The 21,358-nt window shown below is 40.1% G+C and overlaps 2 protein-coding genes across 2 annotated transcripts; both read left to right on the forward strand.

The window, feature by feature from the left end:
- Nucleotides 1-3,131: 3,131 nt before the first annotated feature.
- ssuh2.2 (ssu-2 homolog, tandem duplicate 2) lies at nucleotides 3,132-10,212 on the forward strand. Its single transcript, XM_042707882.1, has 13 exons — nucleotides 3,132-3,349; nucleotides 3,636-3,688; nucleotides 3,873-3,947; nucleotides 4,151-4,214; nucleotides 4,840-4,969; nucleotides 5,363-5,423; nucleotides 5,810-5,931; nucleotides 6,281-6,343; nucleotides 6,462-6,544; nucleotides 6,801-6,893; nucleotides 7,198-7,303; nucleotides 7,568-7,675; nucleotides 9,453-10,212. Exons 1-13 carry the CDS (start codon nucleotides 3,327-3,329, stop codon nucleotides 9,591-9,593), a joined length of 1,122 nt encoding a protein of 373 aa, XP_042563816.1. The 5' UTR covers nucleotides 3,132-3,326; the 3' UTR covers nucleotides 9,594-10,212.
- A 120-nt stretch (nucleotides 10,213-10,332) lies between these two features.
- ssuh2.1 (ssu-2 homolog, tandem duplicate 1) lies at nucleotides 10,333-20,636 on the forward strand. Its single transcript, XM_031568249.1, has 12 exons — nucleotides 10,333-10,555; nucleotides 14,873-14,968; nucleotides 15,242-15,323; nucleotides 15,965-16,094; nucleotides 16,472-16,532; nucleotides 17,171-17,295; nucleotides 17,692-17,754; nucleotides 17,948-18,039; nucleotides 18,609-18,701; nucleotides 18,826-18,931; nucleotides 19,199-19,306; nucleotides 20,068-20,636. Exons 1-12 carry the CDS (start codon nucleotides 10,534-10,536, stop codon nucleotides 20,200-20,202), a joined length of 1,113 nt encoding a protein of 370 aa, XP_031424109.1. The 5' UTR covers nucleotides 10,333-10,533; the 3' UTR covers nucleotides 20,203-20,636.
- Nucleotides 20,637-21,358: the final 722 nt, after the last annotated feature.

The following is a 21,358-nucleotide window of genomic DNA, read 5'->3' on the forward strand; positions in this document are numbered from 1 at the left end:
GCCTCCCTGAACATCCAGTCTCTCACTAACAAAACACTTAAATTAAATGATTTTATATCTGAATATGATATTGACATTTTATGTCTTAGTGAAACTTGGCACCGCAGTGGTGACTATCTCACCTTAAATGAGGCGACTCCTGCAGGCTTCAAATATATTGAAAAAGCACGCAGCTCTGGCCGTGGTGGGGGGCTGGCAGAGTTCTATCGGGACACTTTCGGCCTGGTTGAACTGCAGGTCCCTGATTCCCCATCTTTCGAATGTTTAGCTGCCAGTTGCCTCACTCCTGAACCTCTGCTAATTGTCTCTATTTATAGACCACCCAGAGCTAACTCTACTTTTATATCAGATTTCTCAAATCTCCTCACAACCCTGTGCCCCACCTTTTCCAGGCTGGTGGTACTTGGTGACTTTAATATCCATGTAGATGCCCCCAAGTGCCCGCTGAACATTGACTTCCTCAACCTCCTGGATTGCCTCCCGCTTACTCAGCATGTACAAGGACCAACCCATAATCACGGCCATACCCTTGATCTTGCCATTACTGCCGATGGCTCAGTTACCAACACCCATGTCCTGGAGCTAGGCATCTCTGACCACAGTGTGGTACTACTGGACACTATGATTGCACCACCTGCCTCTAGCAGCAAGCGTTCCATCACCTTCCGTAAAATCAAGGACATTGACCATGCTCTGCTATCTAACGCTCTCCTCTGCCCTGTCTGAGCCTGATGCTGCACTCTCACTTGAAGAGCATGTGCCCCACTACAACATCACTCTTCTTGATGGCCTAGACAGGTTTGCCCCCGAAAAAAACGCGGCTAGTGTCCTTCCACCGCTCAGCCCCCTGGTTCACTGACCATCTCAGAGCCCTAAAATCGGAGGGTCGGAAAAATTTGCGCAGATTTAGGCAAACTGGCTTAACTGTCCACAAACTGTCCTTCAGAGAACACCAGAAAGCATATTCCTCTGCTCTGAGAGCTACCAGGGCATCTTAATACTCCACAGCACTGGATGAGCAACAACTCCCTACAGCTAAATGGCGCCAAGTCAGAAGCCATTCTTATTGACACCCCTCATCAAACAAAAAAGGCCGGTATCACCATCAATGGTCACCCCACTCAAACTTCATTCTACCGCCTGAGAAACATCTCAAGGCTGAGACCCTCCCTACCCAAACATGCTGCAGAAAAGTTGGTGTACGCTTTCATCAGCTCCCGTCTTGACTACTGCAACTCTCTGCTCGCAGGTCTACCAGCCAAAACCATCCAGAGGTTACAGTATGTTCAAAATAGTGCTGCCCGGGTTTTCACCTGGACACGGAAATCGCAACATATAACCCCAGTCTCCTTGCGGGTTCCCCGGACAAAGTTGACAAACATGGGAGATCGTGCCTTCTCCTCGCTGAGGCCATGCCTATGGAATAAGCTCCCGGAGAAAATGAGGGCCTTAGATTTCCCTCGCTGCTTTTAAATCACACCTCAAAACTTAACTATTCATCTCTGCCTTCACCTAAGGTCTTGGTTTTTGTGTTGTTTTTAGATTGCGTTGTTTAAATTGTTCTGTCTTAAATTGCTCTGTTTTTAAATACATATTCTTTGATTTCATTATGATCCTATTTATTATTTTAAATTAAATGTATTATTTATTGCAATTTTATATTATCCTACTTTCTGTCTGACTTCAGCACTTCTATTACTTTTGTATAATTGTTGTGATTGTTTAAACCATGTAAAGCACCTTGAGACTTCTTTGTATTTTAAAGTGTGCTATACAAATAAAATCCATTATTATTATTTATTATTATATTGGGGTCATTTCATGCCAACTCACCATGTGCATTCCTAAGTCACATAATAGATTTTCATCTTTTTTCTACCCTTTTCTTCTTGAAAATCCATGTGAGGCATTAAATGGTCCTTTTAACACAATGTGCATGCTGAAATGTGCATAGGTTATACATTCCTGTCCTTAACTTAACACAGAAATCAGGATCAGTACTCTTTCTCCAGCTATTTGGGGTTTTGTTTGTAAACAAGGCAGTCTGGATGCCTTTTCCAGGATGATCATGTATTCTCTTTACAAACACAGCTGAATATTCTTGTTTTAAGCGATAAACCTGTGTCTCTCTAAATTGCTCACTGCCTGCCTGTACATATTTCCTCATTCTACTTGTGTATTTAAAACCGGCCTTTTGTAGTATGCTTTGCTACACAAAAAGTCAGCATTCAATTCCATCACGTGGTTTAGTGGTACCCAAAATGTAGGGCGAGCGACGATTACAAAAAAAAGGTGAACGTCCTATTTTTTAGTTTGTTTCTCGTTTGCGTTTCCTCGTTATAAAATGTATCCTGCTAGCGAGGTTCCCTCAAACAGAATGTCTGTTTCTCTGCAAGTTTGGTCTGGAGCTTGTCTGAAACTTCCATGGATCAGAAACAACGTAGTGGGAAATTAAAAGCAGTTGTTGTGCCAGTTTTTAAAGAGTTAAGGTGGAATATATTTGTACAGTCCGCTTCTTCAACAACTGAAGGCGGAGATGCTCGTCCATAAGGTCACTAACTCTTCCTAACACAGGACGTAAATAAATGAAGTGACGTGTAGGCAAATGTCTGGTCATGCTCAGCAGAATCTGATGGCCTACTAGAGTCTGAAATCTGATGTGTGTCAGCAGGCCCTCTTTGTGCGTTCAAGTTCGAGCAGTCAGAACATCTCTAAATAGACAGCTCAGTCAGATCACACAACGTGTTCATCAGTTTAACAAGTTTCCATTGTAAAAATGTGATTTCGGCATGAGAATGGAGAGGCCAGGGAGAAAGGAAAGTTGAAGAGAACAGTTAACAGATAGAAGCACTTAATACAGTTGTAAAAGGTTAGCTCAATTCTTTCAAAGCAATGGTAAATTGAATGTAATTATAAAGTTGATCATCATTAGTTTGCAGTTATAGGTGCTATAAATGATCATTCTACTGTGTGGCCAATGTGTGTAGTCATGCAAGTAAAGCAACCTTGAATTTTAACTTCATAGGCTAATAAAGAACCTTCCGACAAATCCTTCCAACAATAACAACAGATAAAGAAATGACCAACACAACATGCACCCTTCCAGTAGGGTTGAGTTTGTGTGTTGTGTGCACGCCAATATCGATGTTGCATTCCCTTTCGATAAATGTGTAGTTACGCTCTGAGAGTAGGCTACACTGACCTAAAACGAACTCATCCCTACGGTTTCGTTTTGTACGAACAGAGTGAGGTAATCGAAACTGAAAACTGAAAAGTTCTTAGTCGAGTAACGTTATCATTGTTACCATCCAAGGGCACGAGGGAGAATGGATACACTTCATCTGCTTAGGTGAGCCAGATAAAAAAAAAACGATTATCATTTCAGCATATTAGGCCTATTAAATGTTTACTTTTGGAAAAATTGACAATCTTAAGATCCATCGTTCTCTGTACAGGCGCCAACGCAATTGAGGTGTTGAAATGTTAGAAATGTAGTTGGATATGCTTAGGCCTACCTACTTTTTGTTAAACTGTCTAATTGTGTAGATTTACACTTTACCAGCCTACCGGTAGGCTACTTGGCATGGTGCAAGAAAAAGGTAAGATTTCTGTTTTGGTTCTTGTTTCTTTGACAGTGACCAAGATGAACCAGAGAGGGTGCAAGGACATTTGATTCTAACAAAAGAAGGTAAGTGTGCCTAAGTAATTAAAAGTGAATCGTGTGGAAGTTTTTAGAATACATTTACTTGAGAAAAATGCCCTGTTTTTCTAAATTAACGAGTTTATTTGCAAAACATGTTTTTGTGAATACATTACGATCGCCTAATAGTATCCTGCTTCTTACCTCTTTTTGATATTTAAAAAAAAAAAAGATTTGTTTGGAGCTACAGCGCCTCCTGCCGATGAGGTGAACACATTTCCTGAAAGTGGTGTAGGTGTTGCCAAAGGTAATACGACTTGAACTATCATTTTTCAGTCTTATTGTTCTATTATGAATCATTGCAATCCTGTAATTACTGTGTACTTGGTCAATAGGGGCATTGCATTGGTCTAAGTTCATGTACCACTGAGAATATAACACTGATGAGGATGTGGATTGAGTGTGGGTATGATAAGCAGCCTATAGGATTTATGCACTAATATTTTTCAGACCTGCCACCGCCATATGCAGACAGCCCTCAGCGGCCCAACAGACCCGATGCACCCCACTGGGAGTAAGTTTGATACGTTTGCATTTATTCACTTGACAATCAACAGACAAACCAAAACACTGCCTCTAGACTGGCTTTTCGCGTTTTTATGGCATTTGACGGTCACCGTAGGTACTCGCACACACTTGTAAAGGGAAGGGTTTTTAGCTAGTTGCAATTCAGAAACATCACAAATCGATGCCACTAAAATCTACACACTGTTCCTTTAAGAGACCTATGAAGTAAGCGGTAAGAACGCATTCCTGTCAATCGGACAAAAGTGCAAAGAGAGCAGATAGAGGAAGTGCCCAGTAAGTACAAGAGTGTTAGGGGAATTAGAGGTGTGAGGAAAGAATGTGATCTCTGAAAATATGTCCTGCTGTTCATCTCCTACTTGAACCTCTAACATGCCCAGCTGGCAAACTAGCATGGAACTGTTATGGCACCTCATTAAGATTTGAGTAATATTTTCTCCTATTACAAAAGCTCACATGGACTGATTGTGCACCTTTTCAAAAAGAGAGCCATGTCTGCTAAATAATATTTAAACAAACAGTCAGACATATGTATTTGTTACTTATAGTTAGTAATAGCCTGGTTACTTCGGTTTGTCCACTAAGTGGTGCTACTGTCATCGTGTTTTGACTAGAATTCCATCCATCAGCGAGGAGCTTGCCAGAGAGGCACTGGTTGAGTATGTGGCCAGCAGGTGCTGCTACAGCCGTAAGCCAGCCAAAGAGATGGTCTTCTCAGAGCTGCACTCCCTCAACACTTACAGGGTGGGTAAGCTGTGGGAAAACTATTCCTTATGCCATGTTGTAGTCAGACTATGGCTTAATATGTGGGACTGAAGACTACCATGGTGACATGTGGAGTAGTGTGGGCGGAAACAAATACAATGTTAAGAATGAAATCATGAAACCAACCCAAAAGTCCCCTGAAGGTGAGGCTTGAAGGAGGTGTAAATGTCTTTGGCTGAGAGTACAGGGAAATGTAGTAGTTGGGGTGGGTCTTAGCAAAAAAGCTGTTATAGTCAATGGGTTTTCTTCATACTACAGACTTACTCCAGGCAGATCCATGCTAATTCTCCGGGTAGTGTCCATTCCAGAGTGCTGCAATCTGGGGTTGGCAGAGGTTTTACACTAACATCATTCTTCCTCTTTCCCCAACAGTATCGCCTAGACACCTTTACTGAATCCAGATCTACAGAATGGGCCAGTGAGCCTTACAACGGTAAATGCTCAGCCTGTTTCAATCTGAAAATAGAGTTCAGTTCATGAGAACGTGGACACTGATTTCTTGTAGGCTATGCACACCATATGCACACACAGCTATGCATGCATAAATGGATGAAACCCTCCTTAAAGCCTGGCAGCAACTCATTGTTTTGTTTGCATGTCACATCCACATGCTGTTGTGCAGTGTTAAAACAATGATGATGAAGATGGTGGTGCTGATGATGATGATGATTATTGGTTACTGTGTTACTGAGGGAGATGAAATCCAAATTGAATGAATCCATCTCTAACTGGTTTGGTATGTAGTATACGTAAATGAATGAAGCCTTGAGTGTGATGTGATGCCGTATTGAGTTTGTCCACCTCTGCTCCTCCTCTCAGGGCAGCCTGTGGATGGCTTCAGTGGTGTGGCACCAGGACCATGGGACTTGCCTGTGCCCATTCCTGCCATGTTTCAGGACTGCCAGAGGGATGTTCGTCTCCCCCATTCGTCCTCTATCAAGGTGAAGAGTCTGCAAAATATCAGACCTAAGCACCCATAGCATAATATATGTCTTTGATGTCTGTATTCATTTCAATAAATATTCATTTTTATTATTATTGTTCAGTCAACTGAAATTGTGAAACTAAATGTACCATAGGAAAATGCACAGCAGAATACTTTTCTATAATCTGCGGAACATATTATTTCTGCATACTATGATAAAGGGTATATTCAATCTTCTTCTGTGAAACTTGTACAATCCTCTGCAAACTCATTTACATGCCTAAAAAAACTCATGGATTAAATTTAGTCATGGGCACATGACTCTGTGTAGGGTGATTTTCATAAGGACTGCAATTCTATTTCAGGGTTGTAACCAGTGTTTGACTTTGGGAAAATCCCCCTGTAACAAATGTGTTACATCAGGACAGGTGAGTGCTTTAAATTGTTTTTGTAACCCATGTGATTTTGTCAGAGGCTTGAAGTTGTGCAATAGGTGCTTTTGGGTTTTATTTTATGAGAAATGTAAACCTGCTCTCCTTGTCTCAGATTCAGTGCAGTGCTTGCAGTGGATCAGGCAGAGACCATTCCGACAACAGATGCTCTGACTGCAGAGGATCTGGACGAGTCCGGTAGGAGAAATACTCCCTCTCACCTGTGTTAGCTTGTGTCAAAACATTTCATATTAGATTGGCTGCAGCACAGTTCTATTGTTTCATTTTTCCTTTTGTTTGTGAAGGTAGTGACTGACATGTGTGGTTCAACACCTTGTTCAGCATCTAGTGCAAACCAGCTGTTAACAATTACTTTGTTGGTGTTTGTAGTTCATTTCTCTTAAATTGAACATCAATAAATTGTCTCGGAATCAACTTTTTTGTTCATTCACAGGTGCAGTCCATGCCACGGAGCCGGCTCACTACAGTGTCCCAACTGTCAAGGCAAAGGCCAGCTCCTGTGCTTCCTGAAGCTCACAGTCAAATGGTGTGATTACAGTTCCTCTAGAGGTTTTACTCTTAAGGCCAATTCACACTTCTCCAACAAACTCCAACAGCCATTTAACAGTCATTGTGTTAGGGACGTTACTATAGGGTGAATGGCGTTGGTTGGTTATTGGTTATTTCTCCAAGAATTCTGAATCCAACTGCTGGCGTTTCACTGTTTGGGAATGCGCTTGTTGGAGTTTGTTGGGTCAGAGTGGAAGTGGAGTCATGAGAAAACCTCTTTTTTTAATTAGGAAACAATCTTTATTAGTCTTTGAAGCATGTTTGTTTTCTTTTGTCCACAGGAAGAACCACAGCAGTGTGCATGTGGTAGACAAGCGCTCTGGATTTCCTGTAGATATGCTCCAAGATGCTCCGGGGGAGATGCTCTTCACTGACATGAACCAGCGGGTGAGAACCTGCTGAGAGATAGTCTATGCATGTCAAAATAAATCAATACGTTAATAAGTACATTCATTCCTTACTTCACAGAACATTAATAAGAAAATACAATAAATGAAAACTGATTAAAAAAAACAGATATCAATACTACAATATTAGAAAACGCAGTTTTTATTATTTTAATTTACATGCTTTCTGGTATTTCTTTACTGTCAGATTTATAGTGAAAAGACAAAAATAAGTTAGTATAAGTTTTTATATTTTTGATGACAGGTGTACCCAGTGGAAAGTTTCCCAGATGGGGCAGTGAATGCTGCCTCTAAACAAGCCGTGCAGGAGCACCACTCGCAGTTCTCGACCACCTGCCGAATCCTCCAACAGGTAAACACTTGTGACAGGAACCTTACCTCCAACAGGTAAACACTTGTGACAGGAACCTTACCTCCAACAGGTAAACACTTGTGACAGGAACCTTACCTCCAACAGGTAAACACTTGTGACAGGAACCTTACCTCCAACAGGTAAACACTTGTGACAGGAACCTTACCTTCAACAGGTAAACACTTGTGACAGGAACCTTACCTTCAACAGGTAAACACTTGTGACAGGAACCTTACCTTCAACAGGTAAACGTCACTCCTAGGGGCAGCCGTACTAGCACGTTAGCACGTTAGCACGTTTTGGGCATAATTTTGTCCCAAAAAAACATGGTACAGATGAACAGATCGCACGTGGCTAAAACCTCATTACACCTCCTGCAGGAGTGCAGAATGACAAGTTGAGCTCTTTTGACTTCTGCAAATGCAATTGTGGGCGGTTCATGGGAAATGTGGGTTTTAAGCAAAACTATGGTAGGAGAAGCGCAAGGAACGATTGATTCACTTATTCCGTTGAAAGTATGAATACTGCTGGAGACAGCACACGTCTGTTTTGCGGTGTAATTTTTCTGCCTTTTAAAAGCAGGTGTAATCCATTGCACTTTAGATATGTGTATAGGAGAAATTTCCAGAAACAATGGAATCAGTATTGTGAGCACAAGTTTTGCTTATTTGTACCATGTTAAAAGCAACCTTTACTTTTTTAGCCTATTTAGCTCTTGCCATCACTGTTTCACTTCATCCACTTCCCTACGTGTAGGATCCTGCTATACTACTACTTTTTTGAGTGGTGTAGAACTACTGCCCTGTATTATCACTCTTATTACACCGTATTAGCATATATTATCTATTTCCTGATCGCTAATCTTTTGATTCCTTTTAATGACAGTCAGGGGTTCCATGATTCTACTGAGTTTCACCCATGATTGATACAATTCAGTAGTGGCATCACACATTACAGTTAGAGGATGGTGACATACGTTGGTTACGCAATCAGCCACGGGTTTAGTACATTCTGTACATTAGTACTGTACATTCCTGCTTGTGCTGCGCCCCAGTTCACCACTTTCCACATCCTATGAAAGGTAAACACCTGTGACAGGTACTTTACCTGCAGCAGATACAAGTACAATCTGCAGCCATGAGTATTTGGTGCAGCTTTGCTTTTTTGAGACAAATGAGTACATCTCCTAAGCTTTCCCCTGGGTTCAACACATATACACACACAGAGAGAGAGAGAGAGAGAGAGAGAGAGAGAAATCCCACCTGTAATAGGTGAGCAACAAAATCCTCCATGAGTTGTTACAAGAGGTCAGCAAAGCACTTATCACTTAACGCCTGTCACGGGGTGAATGAGCAACTACAGCAATCATCAGGTGACAGTTGTTTGTAAGAGGAAAATTCATTTTGGATATCTCACGAAAGGAAACTGCTTAGCTTTTTCATGAAAGGACACAGCTTTTTTATGTTTTTTTCATGTACGGACATTTTCCAAAAAATTGTATTTGAAATACTTGCCTGTTTTGAATTATTCTGAAAAGTTACAAGTCCTGAATTGTTAACTGTATGTAAGAATAAGCCATGAAACAACCTGACCGTGGCAGCCAAACTGACTGACAACTATGGTTGCAGTAGAGGGTTGTTGCTTTTAAAACATCTATTACTTTTGTACTTGTATATTTAACATGTCAAAATATGCATATATCTGTAAATGTAGATGTAAAAGTGTATCTGTATATGTTTGAAAATGAGTTTTTGACCTAGTGTTTTCACCTCCTCAGAGGCAGACCATTGAGCTGATCCCAGTCACCAGAGTGCACTTCACCTGGAGGGACAAAACTCACATCTACTTTGTGTACGGGGCCGACCACATGGTCTACGCCAAAGACTACCCAGCCAAATGCTGCTGCTCCATCTCATGAAAAAGAGAAAGAATCCTTACGTGTGATAATGAACTACATTAGAGGTATCCATTAGGTTCTGCTTTTTGCAACATGTGGGTGCATGTGTCATAGAGTTACATCTTATGCAATGTTTAGATATAGCCTTGTTTCTGCAGACTTTCACAAATCTTTTACTAAGAGAAGTAAAATTGTGAAATGGACTGATAAGAGTAGAGGACATTCATGTTTTACTTTTTGTTTGGGATCTGGGATAACAAGCATATATCGGTCCACCGGTGGGTTTTGGTCGGAACCCCACTGGTGGTGTGCCACTTCTGGTCCGCTCTCGGACCACTATCATCTTTAGTTTAACTGGGCGTGGATATTGAGAAAAGAACATAGAAGACTTATTCCTGTAGATCTACTATTGCTGTATTTTGCACTGCTGCACCTTTGTTTACATAGGCAAGTGTTTACTCTGCTGAATTGAAAAGTGATAGTTTTGATATTACATAGTTACAATTGCAATTGCTAGGGGCATTCCATAAAATAATAATACTAATAATCATATTCTACTTTTTCAACATGTAAACACATCTATTCTTGATGTAGATCCGGAGTTGTACTACTGTTCCTCATTCAATAAAATATACTTATAATCTCATTTGGTATGTGTTTGTGTGTTGGGGGGGGGCAGTGCGTGTCTTTGGCGAATAGATCAACAGATTATTGGAACGTCAGCACTTAAGACTAACATTAACTATGCTTTATGCAAGTATGAACCTGTATTTAAATGTGTGTTGCCTACACGCCTTCATTCTTACCCAAGAGCAACGGGCTGCACAATGTTGGGAATAAAGACATTTTGTCCGAGCTGGGCGTGGTCAACTCACATTCTTTTGACGCAAGAGGGAGTTTTTTCTGAGGTTAAAGTTTAAAGAGAAGCTTTCCAACCGAATGCACAGATCACTGGGAAACTATGGATGAAAAGGAAGATTTTGGTAAGTTGCAATACTTCGTGTGAATCAGGTTAGTTGATATTCTTGAGTGTGTAGCCTGCCAGCCAGCTAAAAGCCGATTGGTTGGCGTTGTGTGGGTTTCCACTTCATGGTGAGGAGGTCTATGGTTCAATATGAAAATCAATCACGTGGTGTAATTTCTGACTCAATGGTTTCAAACATTTGAAGTGTCATTGCATAGTAACACACCGTTAACTAGTTTATGTTTTGGTAATGTTTCGGATTACCATGGCTAGCGAAGTATTTCGCAGCGATATAGCCTAGTCAGCTCGTTATCGAACTTAGAGAGTGTTTGATTAACGGATGATTAACGTTATGTGTCCTAGAGATACAGTAAAGTTGAGTTATTGTTACTTGCACCATAAGTTGACAGTGTTTGACGGATGACTTAAAACAGGAAGAGAATCTGGAAAGCGTGTCACTTGCATTCATTATTAACAGTGAGAGTAAAGTGTTGTTGTATATTGTAAATTTAATTGTACCCTCCCAGTAGTGATTTAACTCATTTTAAATTGTCTTTTTCGTATGGATTTTATGTAGATATGGACTTCCCCCAGGGACCTACGCTTACTATGCAGTCTAGCAGACTAGCAGACTTCACCCTTAACATTTTGACAAAAAAAAATACTCATGCATGTAGGATATACATGTGTGAACTTGATATGCAGTATGGTATTTCTGTCGTGTTTAAATATTTCTGTATTGTTTCTTCAAAATCCAGAACGTTTCAGACAAGTGTCCTTCAGCTGTACACGGTGATTGTAAGGTTGAAAGAATATATATGGATGGAGGCCAGTTTTTTTTCAGCTCTTAAATACTATATGCACTAGTTTGGCCACAGAAAGTGCTGTGCATTTACAACAGCCATTGGCTTTATGAGAATGTACTCACTTAGTACTAGAGATCAGAAGAGGCTAGTGGTCGGCAATACCCTTACTGGGATACACTACCTACCCATCATACATTATGTGCTCTTGTGGCATCCTTTTAGGCAAATGTGTGAGCTCTGGCTTTGACATGCATAGCTCAGTGGCATTGTATTACCATGCAAACTAAGTAGGCCCTGCTAATCCAAACCAAGGCACAGCCTTTTTTTGCATTTGGGTGCAATAAGCGCATGTTTCACTTCACATCCCACAGAGGACACCCCACCTTAATCCTTAATTGTGGAGTATGTTATTTCTTTGCCCAGGTCATTAGCCGCCATTGTGCAGCAGGTGGCCAAAGTGCCGTAGCATATTTATGAGGGACTTTTCTCTGGGGGAGTTTTATTTTCATACCTTCCCCATTGTTACTGAACAGTGCCACATAGTCTGGACGAAACCACCTAAACAAATATATTCTGAAGTGGTAGTGCATGATATGGACTAGTATAGTATTGTTCCCTCTGCCTTTAGCACAGCTCTGCCTAGGTCAGGAGAGTTAAGGTCAGCCTCACACCCTTCTAGCCCTTCTAGTCCATGATTCTGGTAAACGGTTGTCAATATTTGAGCTCAACAGACAATCAAATAACACCCATTTACAGAGCCGGGACTGTGTACGTATAACCAGAGTTTTTTTTTTTTTTTAAAGCACACATGCTGAACAGAGACAGCTAGGTGACCACAAGGAGCAATTCGCTAGATTTGACAAAAAGTGCATTGGATTACAATCACAAACCCTACCTTTAACTGTGGAGTATGTTATTTCTTTGCCCAGGTCATCAGCAGCCATTGTGCAAGTGCCCTAGCATATTCATGAGGGACTCTTCTCTCCAGGGTCCTGAATTTTATTTTCATACTACCCCCATTGTTACTCTACAGTGCCACATAGTCTGGACAAATCACAAAAACAAATTGTTTCTGAAGTGGTAGTACACGGTATGGACTAGAAGCAGTATTGTTCCCTCTGCATTTTGCACAGATCTGCTTAGGTCAGCAGAGTTAAACCTCATACACCTTTAAGTGACCAGTGGAACACCTTTATGGTGTCATTGACAAAACATCATAGTGTATTTATTAACCCACTTTTTATTATGATATGACAAGTAAATGACTAGTACATGCCAATGCTCATACTCCTTTACGTTGCAAGTGGAATTCCTTTATTGCAAAATGTTCATCTTGATATGAAAACATGATGGTACATTTGTGACAATGGGCCTCATGCAGGAAGCTATATACAAATAAATGTCCTCCTATTTTTGTTCGCATCCACGATATGTTCTTATTTCGTTAGTACCCATTAATTCACCTATGATTCACCAAGGTTTTCTTACTTTAGCACATCTTTTAGGTAAGAGAACATGTTCACGACTGGTCCAGGGTTCTCTTACCAAGCGTTACCTATGCTAATAACAAACAACTGGCCACACGCCTCCAATTTATGATCAAGTGGGACTCATCAGAGCAGATTTGGATGGTTAAGAATATTTGATGCATCAGGAGTCGACAATGTTGAGGGAATGTTGCTGAGTGAGGCCCAATGATCGGAAAAGTATTTCATTATATACTGCATGTTTTGGGCTGAACTCAGCTAATGACAATCAGGGATGTGCAAAAAAATAGTTTTTTCAATAAATAATTGTTTTAATTCCTCCGATTTAACATTAATCTGTCAAATGTATGCATTGAACTTTTAGGCTAATATGCATTTTTAAGTTATATACAATTTCATGCATCGTTCTTTGCCAGTGTTCATTGGACATGTTACATTCAACAGAGTTTTTAGTTTTGACACATATCTTTAATTGAAAGTAACCTGATCATTGAAAACATGACTTGTGACTTTTGACTTGCCCATTTTTTCAGCAGTCCTTTTCAGTCGAATGCCTGGTTAGTCATTTTTGGGCTTTAAAAGAGACAGGTTGGTTTTATTTCTTAAAGCAACTACACCCATGTGTGCCTGAAATACGATATACATGCCTTTTCTTTAGTGGTTTTCACAATTTGTTTCCAGTGACTCCGCATTTTCATATCTCATTCCTATAGAATCGATATTGAATTGAAATTGATGGAATGGGTTTGAATCGAATTGTTAGCTTGTGATACATAATGGAATCAAATCGGGACATCTGCGCCAATACCCAGCCCTAATGGTGATAAACACTTCTATTGATGGTGAAGGTGTATGTATATATATTTATACATTGATGGCCCCGTATCAGAGAGTATTATATTTGGTCAGGCTCAGCAGCATGGGATCCACAGACAGCAGTGGAAAACCCTTTCAATGTAAAAGGATACCTGCTTTATAGATGCATGGCTTTACTTTTTTCCCCATGGCTTTGGATATGCAAAGAACTCATCTATTTGGACCAGTCAGGTGCAAGACAGCTGAGAGTAGACTTGCAAGACCAGGTGTCACAGTAGTACATTAACATAATTAATTATAACACTTTCTCTTTTCATAACATCACTGGTCTAACAAGTCATCTTAAAAGCCTTATCTACCAGTATTATGTCAACAAATGTCATGAAGCATTGTAAGATGTTATAAACATTTACTAATGCACTTAGAGTGCACTGTGGCATTGGCCACTTGTTTCAGGTGAACTTTTACAGAGTTCCCTTAAAGTATCTACTAAGAACCCTCTGATGAAAGTTTTATTGGCTAGTTATTGAAGTCCTCAGCTTTTAAGACCCCTTCTCAACGCAGATGAATGTGGGCTTTGAAGTGATAGCATGGCCTGTTCTAGACTTCAGTTGAGAAGCGGTCAGCAACAGGTTGTTTGTGTGAAGTGTTATTCGTAACCACGTTGTGATGGTTGCGCCCTAATCTACTCAATGCAGCAATGAGTTCGACTCGCATTGTGTTCGTAATGCTGTTTATGTTCCTGCGTTCTTCTGTCTTCATTAAGCGCTCAATCTGTCGAGAAATCTCAGCTGACGGGAACTCCTTCGCACTGGGTATTTTTATCCCCAGCTCACAGCATTGTGTGTGTTGGCATAACACGCACTCCATAAGTAGTATTTATAGGTTTCCTCTCTGGCCCATTCAAATGAGCAGGAGTTTGAAAAGCACGCTATTGACTCATGTGCTGGGTTGGATTTGGCCTCTCTGCTGCTCTCTGATATGGTATTATATTTCACACACTCCTTTACTTTGGGTCCAGTACCACCTACAAAAATGGCACTGGATGGGGGAGATTTAGAGAATGTGAATCATCAGGGACATGTTCAGTGCATTTAATAGGGCCATAGAGGTGCTGTATAGCTTGCTGGTGTTCTGTAGCTTGATTAGCTGTAGGCTAATTGCTATTGTTTCTGATATCTGTAAGCTAATTACTTGTTGTGACTGGTGTTTCTTTTTATGCCACAGTGGTGATTGACCCTAGCATCCCTGAGGAGGGCCCATCAGCGCCCCCGCCTGGCTGGTTTGATTGCGTGACGGGTTATGAAGACTCCAAAGGAGGAGGTAAGGGACTAACCCTCAGTTCTGCCTGGCTTTACAGCCGTTTTATGAAAGATAGGGGATCCATCAAGTATCATATTCCACAGGAGTATTGCGCCAATTCTACCTGAATTTCTCCCGTTTTCTAGACATTTATCGGTACTTTCTGATACTTTATGAATTCAGATTTCAGCATCTGCACTCTCCACCCCCTCTCCAGTTTAGCATGATGAGTGGTATAGTTATTCCTGAATATATATTTGAGCTTATGCTGACATTTTAAAATCTTCCTCTCAGAAAATCCTGATGAGAATTACCATCCTCCACCTCCCTATGCTCTGCCAGACAGCAATCAGAATGCTTTTGTCCCCAATGTGAGGTAATTATAGTGCGTCTCTCAAAGCCTCTGTCCCTGAGCAAACACCTAATAGTGATGAGATATATCTCATATTTCTGTTCTCATTTTACAGTACTTACATTTACAGTTTGACATTTAGGGACAGATGTACACGTTAACGCCCGTTTTAGGCGTAATTTCGTCGCAATGTACCTAACGTACCAACGTACCCTATGTGTAGATGCCTGCTATACTGTTGAATTTGTTTGTTCAAGTAGCCTATTGATTTTGTTTGGTAAAATGAACAACATCATGTGTGCTTTCTGCAGACTGGCCAAATCGCTGTTTACATCTACATCTGTTCCTTAGAGCACACTTCCAATCCAAAGTGAATTATAGCAGGCTACAGTACAGATTACATTACATACATTTTCATCAGTATTGAAGCTTTGAGCATTGAACCTATGAATTTAGAGTTCTTAGCACCTTGCTCAACTACCAGTTACCACAAAAATACTGCAGTCACAGTCACTACAAATGTCAACCGCAGCAGCTGAATCTATAATGGATACAGCCTTGACCCGGCATGCATCAGGCTTACCCACTCCAGATCACAGCCATACTCCAGAGGTTGTTTCCATTAGGGTGTCCTGATGCTAATACTGCTTGTTTGGTGTCTGAAGGTTGCCAACGGTGTCAGAGGATGTGGCCCGTGAAGCTCTCCTGCAGTTTGTGGAGAAGAAGTGGACCTACAGCAGCAAGCCGGCCAAACACCTAGTCTTCAAGGACCTCAGGCCATTAACAGTATACAGGGTAGATGCAACATCTACTCACTGTAGTCTGTGTTCTTTCCCAATGATAATGTTTGCAATGTTACCTGTAGACGATTCCTCGATATATTGTAATTATGTAATACATTAGGATATTTGTCGATTTTTGCCTTCAGTTAAATCTTTAAAATAGAAACAAAACAAAAGATTAAATATTGCTGTCTAATGCAGTTCCACAAAAGCATGTCAAGATATCACAGGTAGACTATACACATCCACCCCTTAGTTGGATGCATTTTAGTAGATTTGAGTAGAGCTGCTTTGCTTGGCCATCATATAAGTTATGATTTCCTCATGTGTCTGTGACTCAAGGCATGCCGTTGGACTGCTGGTCATGTTACACTTTTGTCTCTATTTTAGTACCGTTTGGAAACGTACACAGAGTCCAGATCGAGCGCCTGGGAGTCAGAGCCATATTCTGGTACTGTTATCCATACTGCGAGAGAGAGAGAGAGAGAGAGAGAGAGAGAGAGAGAGAGAGAGAGAGAGTGTTTTAACCACACGTTTCCTATGTTGTACGATTCTTGCTTTCTGATTCAATGTTTTTCTATGTTTCTTTGCTTTGACAACACTATTTTGCTTTAAATATCGTGCTGTCCAGCTCAAAAACATAATAATAACACCTGAATAATATAAAAAAATTGACAAAAAAACCACAACTTGATCTTCAGACGTTTTGACTCTTCAGCTACAGCTGTAGTTCATTAAGCTACTAAAAGAGCACAAAAGGTATTGTAGTATCAATAGGTGGTGACCAGAGTGGCAAAGAGTATATTTTAAATTCATATTATAACTGATGAACTGACATCAGTAAAGAAAACGACTGGGGATGACAGAATGTGCACTTTAGTAATACTTAATGTTTCATTTGTTTTTGTGCATTTTGGCAGTAGTACAATGTTACACCACCTGCTCAAACAAGAATAAGTGGATTCATGGATTCCACTTCTTGCTCTTCACAATTGGAATGACTAGGAGAGCATGGTGACCACACGGACTTTACTCAACTCTAGATGTTAATGGAAGAACATAAGTGAGCAGGGTGTGTCTTTCACACAGGCCAGTATGTGGATGGACCCCAGAATGGCATGAGCCCACCGCCGTGGCAAGTCCAGGTGGAGTATCCTCAGAAGTATACAGATGTGATCCTCAAAGTCCGGGTGCCACACTCCGCTGTTATTAAGGTATGACTCTAGGTCTTCTCTTGTCTTTTTCAATGACTGTACTTTTTTTTTCATATTTAAATGTCTTAATTCTTAATGTGAACGATCACATTGTTTTTTTAAGTGTAGTGGAGATGATACATTGATACATAATGGTATTATATGAACATGAAACATCTAAATGAATATTAAATGTATTCAAAGAAGAATGTTAGTTCTTAATCATTTACTACTAATTAAAGTTACTCCATGGTCATTGAACAAAACTAAATTTCTCTCAAATTAGGATTTTATTCATGTTCATGATTCATTTAGGAAATTATGAGTGTGTTTCGATGTTGTTAGCTTGTTTAGTCTGGTCTTGAACATTCGAGTCCTAGTCTTGAATATTCTTTCAAGTCTTTTGACTGATTTTAGGGATGCTATCGATGTCAGTGTGCTGGGAGTGTGCGCTGCTCACGTTGTCACACCCGAGGAAAGGTGAGAATGATTTAATCCTTTCTTTCTCTTTCCATCTCTCTTTAGCATTCTAGCATTTAGCTTTCCTCCTCAGTCAGTGGGTCTTGTAAAAAGAGGCAAACAGGTTTTGGGATCAATCAATCAAATGTTGTAGTTGACTAAATGTAGAATGCCAAACCCAAAGTAGTTCATAAGCAGTGTGTTTGTTTTTCAGGTGCGCTGTTTGCATTGTCACGGTCATGGTAGGGTTGGTGCTGGGAAGAAACGAAGAATGTGCACTTGTTGTGCTGGCCGTGGACACAAAAGGTACAAATGTCAGTCCCTGGAACAGCCTTAAAAACACATTTCAAGTAACTGGTCAGGTCATTTCAGCCACATAGTCTAGTTGAAAAGTGTCATGTCCATGTTGTTATTGTTTGCTAACATTATTGACATTTTTGACCTGGTAGTTTGGTACTCTGCCCACTACCTCACTAACAAATGTTAACAGCATTCATTTTTTTGTTGCTTTGCACCTGCCCTTACTTTGAAGGACTTTATGAAAGCAAAGTAAAAGCTAAGACTTGAGGTTACGATTTATTGTTTACGGTTTAACATCGCATTTATGATGTACAGTAGCAAGAACCTTCAACTAGTGTCTTCAACCAGATCACAGCTGTGTAATTTTCAGTGACAGTCCCTCTTGTGTGCTGCTACTTGATAACTTCTTTCACTAAGAAGACAAACTGAAAATCAAAAAACATATGTATAGAAAGCTGGTATATTACAGTACAGCGATCACTGCAACTAACAACTGCAATTAAATGTGTTTAGTGTATTCCGTGCTTTTGTTTTGTTTTTCTTTCATATTTATGTCATACTTTTTTCTATTTTAGGTGTACTCAGTGTCACGGTCGTGGTGTTATAACGTGTCCCACCTGCCAAGGGCAAAGGAACCTTTTGCACTTCATCCAGCTGACTATCACCTGGTGAGGCTCTCTGTGATATTTACACATATTCACTCACTAACGGGATTTAGGTGATTTAAAAAACTACTTTTCTTCAATGAATGACATTAATAACTGCTACAATGAATGTAATGCCTTCCTCCAGGAAGAACCAAGTCATGGAGTTCATACCAGACAAGCTGCCTGAGTTTCCACTGAAGAATTTTGAGAAAGTGTCTGGAGATAACTTTTTTGAGGATGAAAACCTTTTGGTACTTTGTCGTTCTTCCTTTTGTCACTTTATTAAAAAGCACATGACTCATATAAAGTGCCAGGAACACACATGACCATATTATTAAATTAAATCTGTTTAATAGGTAAAGAAATAGACAGTACTTCGTAATTTGTACAAAGTAGAATTGCATTGTCATACAATTCATTTGTTTGACTCAAGGCGTCATTTCGAGTCAAAGTCAGTTTGGTTTGTATACAGTGACGTCTGTCTCTGTTTTCAGAGTGTGATGGAACTGTGCTTTCAGGTCTATCCCATCGTGGGCTTCCCTGACCAGGAGATATGTGAGATGTCTAAGAAAGGGATTGAGGGGCACATAAGCAAGTTCTCCTCCATCAGCCGTATCCTACAGCAGGTGAGCCGCTCTTAAAGGTACAGTGTGTCGTTTTTAGTGGCATCTATTAGTAGAAATGGAATATAGTATTCATAATTATGTTTGTATATTGTATTGTATTATATTGCATAGTGTATCATTTACCTGTAGCAACAATTAGTTGTGTTTTCGTTAGCTTAGAATTTCCCTTTTGTATCTACATGTGGGTGGCCTTCCACAGAGTCCACCATGTTGCACCGCCATGTTTCTTTAGTAGCCCAGAATGGACAAACCAAAACACTGGCTTGAGATTCGCATTTTTATGGCATTTAATGGCCACTGCAGGTCCTCGCACACGCTTGAAAAGGGAAGGTGGTATTCAGCTGGTTGCAATTCAGCAACCTCACCACTAGATGCCACTAAAAACTACAAACTGTTACTTTAACACACCAGATCCTTTCTGAGGAGGAATTCACCAGGCTGAAGGGGTACTGGTACTTATTTGTGTAGATTATGAAAATAATGGGGTTTTGGATCTCTAAATGCAGATATGATCTTTTTTCTTGTTTTAGTGTTATTTATGTACTTGTTTTATGTGTTATAAGGGACCATTCACACCCCTTAATACTGATTTCAAGTTAGCTTAAGCTATTTCATGACAGTGCTTAGACTATAAGAGGACGATAAGTCATAACACCCAGTATTCAAAGCAGAATGCTCATTTAGCACTTCATGGGAATAAAACTGCTAAGAATTCAGAGTGGTGTGAATTAGTGTAAATGTGTGTGTAAATCTCTTCACAGCGGCAGACCATAGAGTTGGTTCCACTCACCCATGCCTTCTACACCTATCAAGGAAAGGACTACGACTACTTTGTCTATGGAAATGAAAACAAAATTTACATCCCTAAATACCCCTCCGCTTGTACAATACTATAGCGAACTACTCGCTAAATGTGTGTGTCCCATTAGCGCTAACATTATTGTAAGTCTAATTAAATGTTATATAATCTAACAGTACAATTATATAGGGTTTGTCAGTTGGCATCAGTTTGAGCAAGTTAAATATTCTTGTTTTCCAAGTGATGTTTTAACTTGTTCTAATATCTCTAATTATGGGACAGAAATGCTCATACTTAAGTATTTAAACAGGTGATGAAGTAGGCCTACTGATAGATTATATTGAGGAAAATTAAATGTATGATAATTATATGATAAATGTATGATAATCTGGTGGTACATCTGATACATACATGATGGACAGCGGTATCACATGCAAAAGCTATCACCGTTATACTTTTGTATTCATTCAACTTTTTCAGTATAAATATCATAGAATTCGAATTATTCATTAAAATGTTCATAATGAGCTATGTAGGTTTGAAAGATATGTCACAGCACTGTTTGTGTGAAGTATGTCTGCATGTAATCCATTTAGTATCTAAATAGAAGGAGTATCAAAGTATCGTTTGTAATGCTTAATCTCAGAAGCCTATTTCAACACATTTTACTCACTACATGATGTTCTAAAGGTCTTTAGGTCTTTATGAGTCTGTAAAAGAGATAGGGACTCGAGTCGCACGGAAGTCGCACATATGCTGACTTAACACTTGACTTGAGACTCGACTCGGCTCGGACTCGAGATTTTGGGACTTCTCGAACAATCTTTATTTTGTTTTTTGGTGCATTAACAATGTCTGACGAGTTGAATGTAATTCCCTCCTCTATAATCACCCGTAAACCTGAACGCATCTGATGCGCGCGGCCACTAATGACTGTAAAATGCAGCAACTACACCATGGCGAGTACACCTGCGGTCCCATTTGTCATAACCTTTGGCTATAATTACTTCACATAAAGCCCAAACTAAATAATCACTAAATGTAACGTCTGCGGTATCAACGTAAGGATGCTGGGTCGACCAAATCAAATGTTATCAGGAACCCGAAAACACACCCAGATAGGTCAGTCACTTGGTAATGTAAAAGTTAATGTTAGCGCATAGATGGTAAACATGTTTAGCTCAGGATCAGCAATCTAACGTTAGCTTGCTGCTAGCTTTGTAGCTTGGTTTGTGTTGAATATTTTGAAAATA

Source organism: Clupea harengus, chromosome 5 (assembly GCF_900700415.2).
Source record: "Clupea harengus chromosome 5, Ch_v2.0.2, whole genome shotgun sequence".
Classification (NCBI taxonomy): Eukaryota; Metazoa; Chordata; class Actinopteri; order Clupeiformes; family Clupeidae; genus Clupea; species Clupea harengus.

What these genes read in the sequence shown, in the direction of transcription:
- ssuh2.2 (XM_042707882.1), top strand. Translation starts at nt 3,327, where the DNA reads ATGGATACACTTCATCTGCTTAG. An exon ending in CCCATTCGTCCTCTATCAAG is followed by an intron (nt 5,932 to 6,280) that starts GTGAAGAGTCTG and finishes ATTCTATTTCAG; the next exon opens with GGTTGTAACCAGTGTTTGAC. An exon ending in CTGAAGCTCACAGTCAAATG is followed by an intron (nt 6,894 to 7,197) that starts GTGTGATTACAG and finishes TTTTGTCCACAG; the next exon opens with GAAGAACCACAGCAGTGTGC.
- ssuh2.1 (XM_031568249.1), top strand. Translation starts at nt 10,534, where the DNA reads ATGGATGAAAAGGAAGATTTTG. An exon ending in GGATGAAAAGGAAGATTTTG is followed by an intron (nt 10,556 to 14,872) that starts GTAAGTTGCAAT and finishes TTTATGCCACAG; the next exon opens with TGGTGATTGACCCTAGCATC. An exon ending in TTGAGGATGAAAACCTTTTG is followed by an intron (nt 18,932 to 19,198) that starts GTACTTTGTCGT and finishes CTGTGCTTTCAG; the next exon opens with GTCTATCCCATCGTGGGCTT.